This window comes from Rhipicephalus microplus, chromosome X (assembly GCF_043290135.1).
Source record: "Rhipicephalus microplus isolate Deutch F79 chromosome X, USDA_Rmic, whole genome shotgun sequence".
Lineage (NCBI taxonomy): Eukaryota > Metazoa > Arthropoda > Arachnida > Ixodida > Ixodidae > Rhipicephalus > Rhipicephalus microplus.
This window is the reverse complement of record NC_134710.1, coordinates 42,439,619-42,451,625: the sequence shown is the minus strand read 5'-3', so window position 1 is coordinate 42,451,625 and position 12,007 is coordinate 42,439,619. Positions and strand designations below refer to the sequence as shown.

The window sequence follows — 12,007 nt, the reverse complement described above, 5'->3', positions numbered from 1 at the left end:
CTGTTATCATCTCGTGCATTACATTGCTGTGAAATGATCATGCTAGAACACCATGAATAAATATCTGAATGTGAAGATTGTGTTCATTTGTGCCCTCTTTCAGTGAGATTCCACTTGATGCATCTGAACTGCAATTGGCCATTCCAAAGATGATGAGGGTTTTGCCAAACCTCGAATTACCTGAAGTTCCTCCCCTTGTGTATCAACTACTACTATTCTCCAACCAAGTATGTTTTTGACATTTTTTTTTTATTTAATAATTTTGCCCCCCCCCCCCCCCCACTCTTTTTTTTGTCACTCTAGTTTCTAAAGCATACTATCAAAAGTCTTTTCCATCTTGCAGGAATGCACTGAAATCTTAATAGAGTCAGTAGTTAAATTCTTCAGAGAAAAGGATTTGGAGATAGAAGAGCTGCGGTATGTATTACTGTCCTTTGTGGTGCTTTATAGCATTGTTTAACTTTGTAAATAATCTTTTTTTTTTTCTTTCTCCAGAGCAACTGCATTGAATGGAAGGGAGAACCTTGAACAGACAGAAGCTACCGTAGTTCTTCACATTGTTTTTGCTGCACGTCAGAACCCTACCATCATAAATTTTTTTATTAAAATGCTAAAGGTGAGCTTACTTACCAACATCTTCTTCCTATCATTCTTTAGTAGCATAGTAAAAAGAAAAAAAAAAGCATGAAAAAAGTGTGGATGTGTGTATGTGAAATGAATAAAGACTAAGGTGCCTGATCTTATTGGTCGGCATCTGAATGAAACCAATGGATACTATATATTTAATTATCTAAAAATTATACTTGTTTTCAACCTGCATTACAACAAACTGTAAACCCTGCATGATATAGGTTTCTGTACTTTCTTCTCATTTTTCCTTAATCTTAACGATGAGCTGTATTTTGTGAGCTGGACACAGAATCTGTAATGAACACTGATTTCACGCACAGATTTGTTTTAAAAAATGCAAGCTTAGCTGCTTAGAACTAACAGACAAGATAGCCAATGAAAGTTTAGGGGATCTAATTAGTGGGTATTGTGATGTAAATGTGAAGAAAGTAAAGTGGACAAAAAAATAACCGGACGCTAGCAGGGATCAAACCTGCAACCGACGAATGGTGCATCCTATGCTCTACCAACTGAGCTACAGTGGTGGTGATGCTGCCGTCCACTTCATCGGGTATATGTGTGGTATATGTGTCATCGGGTATATATGTGTATAGGCAGCGCTTCTGGTACCTGTGACAGCGAGTGTGGAACATTTTCTGCCTGTTGGCGTCGTGTAGCATGTGCTCTTTTTACTTGCTTGCAGCTGACCAACATACTACCGCATCTAGTCTCCTAGAAAGAGACCTTTGCTCTAAATGAATGAAAGAAGGGGAGCATTAAAGGACTCATTTCTCTTTGCTTGTTTGTTATAATTGGTTTTCATGTCTGTTCTAATTAGTTTCGTGTTTAGCAAAAAAAAATGAGCATTTAAATGTTCACTTTCTTAACCTTAGTTGCTGTCATAATATTGTTTCATGGTTGCTGAAATCCTTTTTTTGTGTGTATGTGTGTGTGGGAGTGGGGGGGATTGTGTTCGGTACAAATTGATGCCAAGCATTAAATGTGGATATTATTAGTATTCCCCAACGTCTTCTTCAAAAGTGAAAAAGAAGTGTGATGCCGTATTTAGCGAGCTAATCTTGGTGTGAGTCAGCCGAGTGTTGATAAAGTTAGAAGTGGAACAGCTGCGCCATTGGCGCCGTTGTGCGCCAAACTTGGTTTCCTGCTTCGAATCACCCCTCTTGCGCCAAACTCATTTATCAGCGTCGTACCACGCCGTATCATCCAAATTTAGCCACAAGTTGCAACTGCCGTCGAGCCCTGTGCCCGAAAACCTGCCTCAAACATTCTTTTCAGTTTCATCGAAATGGTTATACGTTGTTTCGGTTTCATCAAGGTAGTGATTGTTCGAGCAGCAGCTGTGAATTTTGATTGTAACGGTTTGGTCATAATCGCTTGCGCGTGCTCCATCTCGGCAATTATTAGCGCAATAGCTCGCATTGCAATTTCTCCCTGGCATGGCAGTTTTTGACTATAATGCAAGAGAATCAGCTGCCAGCATTGTATAACATTACAATTTATAGTTTTTTGCATTCATTGCTTGTGGCAAAACTGATTGTCTTTATGTTTTTACCCGCAGCTAAAACTACTACAAGACGATGAGCGAGGGCATGTTATCAATTTGGACTTTATATTGGTGTCCATATCGCTATTGAAATAATAAAGCTGTTGTACAATTTAGCTTAGTGTTTTAAAAAACGCTGCATAGGACAATTAAATGTTGCTTCACATGTGCTGTGAAACGGGACGACATATGCTCTGAATGTTCCCTCTGATGACTCGAAGCTTGCTTGAAAAACCATTTATGGCTGCCGTGAGCCTGCCCGAAAATGTCTTTCTGGGTGCTCCAGGCCTGCTACAAAGGGCACTTTTGCCTGCTCCCAGGACTGCTCCCAAACCAATGTACCCTGTTCCGCACCTCCCTGTTAAGTTTTGTACTACACGTTGCTGCATGGCATTAGCAAAATGCATGAGAGTAATGTAAGGGGACACTTGTCCTTCCTAAACTGGGAGATCTAGTCACATTATCAATGGCGGTTCCTTGTCATGTAGACATCTGATTCTGCTTGTTGACATATTCGCTGCTCTGTTTTCACAATTAGGTGAGGCAGATGAAAGCAGAGTTCATCTTTGGCCAGTTCACGCTTACACTTGCGCTGGCTCTTGCTAAAACACGACACTTCACTGAGCAGGTGAGGGGACACTTTGCTTGTTGAAGTCTTCATTGCACTTCTTGTAATCATGATAATCTCTGAGCAGGTACTTGATGTCTTGAAATCTGCTGCATCATTTCACATTCAAAGGCAAGCCAAGTATAGAGAGTATATGTGGGTTCGAGAAATGATTCCTGTGCCAAAGGACATCAAGCAGCTTATTGTCAATATGATTAAGCACAGGTTGGTCTGCTCGATTCTGAATCTTTCTCTCTTCCAAGTGTCTGTTTTTTTTATAAAGTGTGTGTGTATGCACCTTAAAAGCATGTATTTAATGTTACTAGTTATACGATTGTAAAATCAGTGGCATTGCTAAAGTTTTGCTTGCTGTTACAAATTTTTGTAACGGCATGTACACTTATTCACACATTTATATTTTGTGTTGGCTATCATTCAGTAGCTCTTTTTTTGTGGGGACAAGACAGAATTTCAATTTGGTGTGTTTGTTTACCATATTATCAGCACTTCAACATTATGTACGGTTAAATGGCTTTTATTTTGAATATATAAAAAGGGTAAAGAGAAGCAATGATTTGCTGCAGTGAATTGTTGCCCCAGTACGCAAATGACAGTGTGATTGGTTTGTACCTTAGAAAGTACAGTTGTGTGTTATTGTGTTCTCATTATGTGTGTACATGTTCTGGATTTATATGCATGATATTTTAAATGATGTAGAAGGAAGCAATGTACAGTTCAGCACATATTCAGCTTGAGCTATTAGTATCATGTGCTGAATAATGTGAGCTGTTGCAAACTTGCAATTGGTGATAAATGCTAGTCTGTGATAAATATGCCATAAATAAATATGCCGATAAATATGTTATAAAACAAATAGCATTCATTCTTTAGGTACAAAGGAATCATGTAAATTTTGTACATCAGGTGCAAATTGTACTGAAATGGCCTGACTATGAGTGAGGTGCTGCCTTGACAAGATCAGAAAAAATTAAACATGGGCTCACATGAGTACACATCATACTGAAAAGTAGCTTTTTATGGATACTTGGAGGATGAATACACTTAAAGGCAAAGGAATCAGATGCATAAATTTCAGCTTGAATTGTTGTTATAGTTTTGCAGTCCACAGGGATGGGTGTTTAGTAAACATTGAGCTACTGAAATGTGGATAATGCAAGCGCTCATAACTGCTTTCTTTTTCTGTGACCTTTAAGTAGCCTCTTGTACTAAGTAGATGTATCAGGACATGCTCAACGTTGGGTCTCTTTAGTTTTGTTTAAAATTCAAAGCAAGCTAAAATTACAATTTTGCCAAATGGCTAATTGACGAAAGGGCTCAATGACTACCGTTTTTAATATCTTTTGAGAGTGTAAAGGTCAGCAACATTTAGTGGGAACACTTTATTAGCGATCAAGCTGCTATAGCTACATTATTTCTTCTACCTTACTCACGAAATGTGCCTTCTGTGGTGCCTAATGTCTATAAATGAAGTAGTAGTTTTCTCAATTTTATGTTAAAGGGACCGACAACCACTTTTATGGTGCCGTTTTTTTTTTTAGTGGAACGAAAAGCTTTGTCATTACCTTAGTCTAATCATGGAATGGCGAAGTGGGAAACGCGTGAAACATTTGTAATAGAAATTTTTCTATCTGCAGCAAATATGAAGTCGTATACTCGCATGCTGCAAACAGCGAGTGCTTGAGTGCTTTGTGTTTGAGCGTGGTGGCTTACTGCGCTTGCATACGGAGTACACGCATGCATTGCGGCTCGACCTGGTCCACTGGTGGCCACAGGGGCAGCGCTGCTTTTCACCGTGCGACTCTTTTTAAGTCGAAAGCACTGTAGAATTGAGCGGGGCTGGGTAATGATATACGTACTCTAATTTTCAAGACTGGCACCCATGACAGCCTCAGGCTTTGCGACTACGTTCAGAAAAGGGATCGACTCCATATTTCATAATCCAGCTTCAATTCTCTTCAGCTAGGCTGTGCAACATGTCGGTTTTTGTTACTTTTAATTATGATTTAAAATATAAATACTACTCACAATGTGAAAAAAAATATGCTGGAGTCTGTGATTGTATTTTATGGTCTTTTAATTTCTACTAGGATCTAATCACGCCTTCTGGACAGTTGTAGGTCCCTTTAAACATCAACTTGTGGAATCTTAAATACTAATGAGCACTGTAGAATTGAGCGGGGCTGGGTAATGATATACGTACTCTAATTTTCAAGACTGGCACGCATGACAGCCTCAGGCTTTGCGACTACGTTCAGGAAAGGGATCGACTCCATATTTCATAATCCAGCTTCAATTCTCTTCAGCTAGGCTGTGCAACATGCCGGTTTTTGTTACTTTTAATTATGATTTAAAATGTAAATACTACTCACAATGTGAAAAAAAATATTCTGGAGTCTGTGATTGTATTTTATGGTCTTTTAATTTCTACTAGGATCTAATCACGCCTTCTGGACAGTTGTAGGTCCCTTTAAACATCAACTTGTGGAATCTTAAATACTAATGAGGTGTTTTCTCTTTGTGTGACTGATCTTGCGCTTTTTTTTTTTGTCAGTCAGTAATTTATTATTCTTATGCAATAAAATGTTGTTACAGAAAAATATACAGACGAGAGTCCCGTAGTCGAAGACTGCAGCGAAACCCTCGGTTAATAATAGGTAGCAAGAAGTCTAAAAACGGAAAAAAAAAAAACTGTGAGCAGGTAAACAGTAACAAAAAGTTTTTAAAAATAATTAATATACAAAGAAATATAGATTGAACACAGTGGCAAAGTGCAGTACCTGAAGAAAAAAAAACTAACAGAACTAATCGTAACGTAAGTGTTGCATTGTGATGATCACAAACAACAACCTGTAGAAGTAGTGATATACTCCATTGCATAAATCGATATTTGCAAATAAAAATGTTTATTGGCATATCTGAATTGATGAAGTTTTGATATGGAGGAGTAAATCATTCCACAGGTTTATGGCGGTGAAGGTGGTGGTCATTTTGCCTTAGTATGTACAACGGGTAAAAAGAAGTAAGAGTGTTATGTAAACCTGATATTATCTTTATTAATAAGATAACTGGAATCAATAAACTCGTATGAGAGCTGTTTATTAAGCATTTTATGAAACATAATAGTGAGATGATAGCTGAGCAAACCTGATATATGTAATAAGTTATGTATTAATAAGATAACTGGAATCAATAAACTCGTATGAGAGCTGTTTATTAAGCATTTTATGAAACATAATAGTGAGATGATAGCTGAGCAAACCTGATATATGTAATAGGTTATGGTCATGAAGTAATGGAGACATATTGGTAAGGGAGTTGCTATTAGTTATGGTTCAAATGGCTTGGTTTTATAAGCGCTGAATAGATGGTAAATGGCAATGATACGTGTTACCCCATGAGACAATGCCGTAGATGATGTGACTGTTAATGAAGGCAAAATATAATGATAATAGGGCACCCGTAGAGATATCTGATTTTGATCTAATTAGAGCTCTTATACCAAATGTACATTTATATTTAATGAAAGCAATATGATCAGAAAACTTATGGTTACAATCTACTTTAATGCCCAAAAAAGATGTACAGTTAGGTCATATCAATAATATGACCATTTAAAATTAAATTAGGTCTATTTGGTGGTATTCTTTGCATATATCTAAAGATCATAAAAGTCGTTTTGTTAGGATTGATGATTAATTGATTTTAAACACACCACGCAACAATTTGTTTAAGTTCACTGTTAAGTTTAGAAATTAAGCTGGATAGAGATTTATTATTTAATGAGATGGTAGTGTCATCTGCATACAGTACACTATGCAGAGCTAAGACGTGATGGTGATTCAATAATATAGATAGAAAAAAGTAAGGGGCCTAGTATAGATCCATGCAGTACACCTTGAATAATAATTTTGGTATTTGAATAAACACCACCTGTAAATACTGTTTGCTCTCTGTTCAGCAAGTAGCTAGGAAAGTGGTTTAGGATGGGACCAGTATTGCCAAATGACTCGAATTTTAGAAAAAGAATGTTATGATGAATACTATCAAAAGCTTTAGTAAAGTCTAAGAAAACAGATGCAACAAAATTTCCACTGTCAAGTGAGTGACGAGTGTACTCTGTTAGCGATAATGAAGCTAAGCTAGTCGAACTTCCCGTACGAAAATCAGGGATTTAAAAATTGAACTTTGTTATGTAAGCATTTATTTGTTTACAAAATAATTTTTCAACAAGTTTACTAATTGATGATAGAATAGAAATAGGACTATAATTAGACACCTCAGATTCATCACCTTTCTTATATACCAGAATGATTCTTGCCTTTTTTTAGTGAACTAGGAAAAACGCCACTTTTGAAAATGCAACTAACTATAGTGTAACGGGTATTAGAAGTGAAAGGTGCAACAATTTTCAGGTGTAAAACTGAAATGTTGTCTAAACCAGCACTGGCGTTTTTCAGAGCTAATAAAACAGAGTACACTTCATCGGCAGTTACAGAAAACAGAAAGAAAGAGCGATTACATCGTGTCATCGAATACGCAGAAGCTGAAAATGCACACAACTTTATTTAATGGTGTCATGCATTGGCAGATTCGGAGCACTTTCAATAAGATTTTCTTCAGCTTCATGCGGAGAAAGTCTATGCCATTGGCGGGTTGAGAGGGCTCCCTCTATGTTTCATTGGCAGATCTGGAACAGCTCCGTCACGAGATCCACTCCACTGGGCAACTTTTCTACTCCGCGAAAATCAGCGGATTTGGCCGGAAGTGGCAAGCACCCCGTGCCTTCAAGCGGCGCCAACTTTGGGCGCGACAGCGGACGCCAGTCGCGACAGTTGCGCCTTGCGTCGGAGCTCAAGTTTTGCTAACGTAGCATCGCTGTTCCCAGCGTGCCCACTCAAGCAAGAAGCACGCATTGCGTTTTCATTCTGACCCTGCCATTAGCTCCAGAGGTAGCGTGTGTGTTCCATTGGTAGATTCCTTTCTGTTGCCCTCCGCCAGAGTGGAGTGCTCCAGTGCAGAGTTCGTCACTCCTAATTACCAATGGATAACGCCATTAGTTAGGTCAATATTAATGAGAACTAACAGCCAGTCATGTTAGTTTGTGTCTAACAAAGAAAATTAGCCCTTAAATTTACGCTCTTTCCTTCATTTAGGTCAGTCATTTGTGCACTAATGTGTGCATCCCCATCTAGGTAATTGAATTCTTTCATTGTTGGACTGAAATGTTCTCGCATTCCTTTGCCTAACTGCTCTGCTAGATGTGTTAGTAAAAATAGTACCTACTGCTTATTATTATGTTTTTTCAATTTCATTTTTCTTTTCTCTACAGCAAGTGTGGCTGGGAAGAATCGTCACAAAGCCTTGTTGAATTTGGTTTTTTGCTTATGGACATGTACAATCCTCGTGCTGGATTTGGAAGAACAGGGCACAGCACGACTTTTGACTGCTGCCAACTTGGACAAGCAATTGTTCTTGAGACATTCATAGTAAACAGGGATGCTTCTGGCAACATCATGGACCTCGTTGTTGATCGGTTTCTGTCCAAGCCATGTGCACCTACAGATCATTATTTCGGTATGTCTGCTTTAACCAATTTGATATGTGCTTCCTTTACTACTTCTTACGTTACATGGGGCACATAAGAATTATCCATAGTCAAAGAACCCCTGAGAGTGAAATTTTTGTGTCTGACTTTTATTGTAAATTGTAGCTTCGTGCCATTAATCCAAACACTGAGTCGCAAATGCTCAAACACATTGTATATTCAATGCATGCGTCATTATTTGCGACCAATTTTGCACCACGTCGAAATGCCAGCCTAAAATCATAAGAAATCAGGGGCCCACAGCTGGGAAGTGCCGAAGGTCATGTGCACTCACGCTTTGGTAATGTTGGTTTTCAAATATAGGTACTGCACATGGTGATGATTGAAATGATGTGGGTTCTTCGATTATACTTAAGCCTGTTAAGTGCATGTCTTGTCAGAAACAAGAAAAGCATTCCTGGCGTAAGCAACTGATACTATCCTGAGAGCAGCTTGACAACAGAGTGAGAAGGGCGAGGAACCCTTGCCTGGTGCCAGTCGTGGTATTTTGTGTGCCCTGCAGATCTTTTTGTAAAGTCAGCAACACTCACTTTACTCGAACATCACTGAGTCTTAATCTGCGTCATAGCAGTGGTGATGGTACAGGGGCTGCCAACTCTGACAAGCGCTCATGTTTACTGTAAAAACAACCTAAAATGTCTGAAAGCTTACGTCTGCCACTGATAATTGGTCTGAAGGGCCCACTTGTATACAGGGTGATCAAACAACACAAACATGTTGAGATTTCAAATTTTGTGTCAGGGGTCCTTTAAAGCTAGTGCAGCACATTGGCAGCCTAAGAGATTTCTTTTTTTGTCTAGCAGAATGCGCAATATGCCTTTATTTCAAGCGGGGAAAATGTTACCAGGAAGGAATGTGACTTATAATAAAGACAAGTGTTTTTCTTACCTTTTCCACAATCACATATACAACTCAACTAAATTGTGGTGCATTACTTGGTAAACCAGTCAACTCGCCGTCCATCCTTATACAGTCAAATCTCATTAATTCGAACACATTTAATTCGAACTCACAATGGGGTCTTGTAAAAGATGTTTGTATTCCAATGGGCGAAAACGCCCGGTAATTTGACCGCGCAAGCACTTGCGACGGTTAATTCGAACATACCGCGCTCCGAAAATGCTCTCAGCACTCCGCCCGATCCCGCGGTGACTCCTGCGATACCTGAATGCTGTGCTCGAAGGAAATGAAAAGGAAAGAAAAGGCTGCAGTCAATGTTTGCCCTCTCTCAAATGCCGATCTGCGACGTGCTCGTGTCACGCTTATCCCTTTTTTGTCCCTGCCACGCAAAGACCCTTCTCCTTCCAACGCCGCGCGCGAAGAGAGAGAGGAAAAAAAGAAAGAAAGCTGTCGCTGGGGTGAATGAATGTGTGGTTGAAGGAAATAAAAAAGGCACCATCTTCTTCAGCCCTTGCCCCTTGCGGGAGCACGGCTCTGTGCCTTGAGGGGGGGGGGGGGGGGTCTCATGCGCCGGTGCCATGATTCCCCCCTTTTCTGTTCCTGCCACGTAACATTTCTCCTTTCAATGACGCGGGCGAAGAGAGCAAATTAAAAAATTTAAAAAAAAAGCTGCCATGGAGTGTTGATTTTCTCTCAAATGCCGATCTGCTTCTCTCCGCGTGGAGACGCTCCTCCTTTCTCGTCCCGTGCTGGCCATGCTGCGGCTGCGTAGTGGAGAGGCTCTGCTGCGCAGTCGTTGTCGTCGTTTGTAGAAAGTGCCGGCGATAGACATTTCCGTGCGCAACTTCTCTTGCCAGGAGAATGCTGAAGCCGAAGTAGAAATGCTTTGCAAGCTGCGTGCAAAATTGATTGACTCGCTGCAAGGGAAACGTGTGCAAACGTGCATCACCGATTACTTCAATTATTAACGGATGTCCTGTGATTTGTGAATAAATGTAAGTCTTCTGAGACTTCCCCCTCGTTTGTTAGCTCAATGCACATGCGCCACTGCATGGAGAGTTCTCCCTTTATGTAGCTTTCATTAATTCGAACAAATTTTTGGGCCCCTCCGAGTTCGAATTATCGAAATTCGACTGTATATGTAAAACATGATTTCAAATTGCAGCTGGGTAGATGTTAGGTTACAAGCATGACCAGAGTTTACAATTTTAACACCGTTTTCTACAACTTGGAGAATCCTGGCTGTTGAAATTCAAAACTCTGTAGGGAAGAGACTTTTTGACTGGGAACTTAGGGGTTTTGCACTCATCATTTATTGACTTTATGAACACCCCAATTGAAATATTTCTCTCCACCCCTTCGAATTGTTCCCTCTTGTCTAGTAAGACAGATGCTTGGGCTAGTTGGTGATTGGGAATCAACATATTTGCACAGCGCATATTTGTCCCTGTCTTTTCTTCTGTAGTTATGTCGTAACTACTCGTAGTCTTGCGCGGCACAAATATATTGACTGTTTTCTAAATTTGGAACTACGATGTTTATTGCCTTCTTTGGCACAACCTATTCAGTGTGCTTTCTTAAGCTAACCAAATGTGTTCATGGAAGGAAAAGTACAGTAACATCGTTGATACATTTTCTTTAAAAAACGCGGAAGATAAACGTACAATCCAAATCTAGAGAAAAATTGAGGCTGACAAATTCACACCGAGGTATAAGGGCAAAAAACATTATTTCTAAAAAAAAACAACAATTTTCTGCTTCTGCCTCTCACCCTTGGACAAAAAAAGCTCCTTCTGCACACATAGTAGACCCTCGTCCACGTTTTCATTGTTTTTGTGCAAAAGAAGCTTTGTAAGGCTGCTAGTCCAGCAAGGGCTTCGGCAAAGTTAGCTGGTCGGCGCACATTTTCGTTCTCGCCGCTGTCTTTCGGTACCTTATTTCTCACCTCCTTCGCGGCGGCACCTCCTACCACCTCTGCAGCAATCTCGGCAACGCTTTGGAACTTGCAGTTCGGGATATTGGCGTCTATCGAGACGAACTCTGCGAAGCGTGCATCGGTGCCGGTGGAGAGGAACTCCGCACTGACGCCGTCGTCGATGTCAGATGCACATGCCACAGGGTCGTCTTTGCTGCGCTTTGTATCCTCTGATGCAAAGTGTCGACGAAAACCGCACTTCCTGCAACAGTTGCTAATCGTTGCACTCGTCACACTGTCCCAAGAAATGCTCAAGTAGTGCACCGTGTCGAGAAGCGATAACTTCTCGGGGTCATCACCATGTGACACGCGAGCAAGGTAGCGTCGCACATTACATTTCTGATGGAAATGTTTCACATTCTTAGGAATACCAGCGTCGAAGGGTTGCAAGGGGCTAGTCGTGTTGGCAGGTAGAAACACAACACAAAGGTTGCAAAGGAATGACATCTCCTACAGCATGCCACTGCACCCCTGGCATCCTAGGGGTCCATCGAGGTAACGCAGGAAGCATTAAAAAATCTCGCAGGCCATCTCCGCCTGTTGATACAAGGTAGACGGGGATGTTCCGCAGGTATATTGGGCTTTTGGATTTGCCATTCATCCACGGCTTCATCATGTCACTGCCGTCAACAAACCAACACAGTTGCGTGGTCTTTGCTGACCTTTCCACCGTGGCAGGACTTGCCCTTCATGCTCAAAGATTTGCTAGGTTGAAGTGGGGAAAAA

General features: G+C 40.4%; 1 protein-coding gene across 2 annotated transcripts in view; it reads left to right on the top strand.

Annotated features, from left to right (window-relative positions):
- Positions 1 to 12,007, top strand: part of FANCI (Fanconi anemia complementation group I) — a 98,873-nt gene that overhangs the window by 17,084 nt on the left and 69,782 nt on the right. For both annotated transcript variants that reach the window (XM_037426883.2, XM_037426882.2), the window contains exons 6-11: positions 104 to 227; positions 344 to 417; positions 496 to 616; positions 2,712 to 2,801; positions 2,869 to 3,005; positions 8,131 to 8,375. In XM_037426883.2, coding sequence (XP_037282780.2) covers positions 104 to 227; positions 344 to 417; positions 496 to 616; positions 2,712 to 2,801; positions 2,869 to 3,005; positions 8,131 to 8,375 — 791 coding nt within the window. The remainder of the gene's footprint in view (positions 1 to 103; positions 228 to 343; positions 418 to 495; positions 617 to 2,711; positions 2,802 to 2,868; positions 3,006 to 8,130; positions 8,376 to 12,007) is intronic.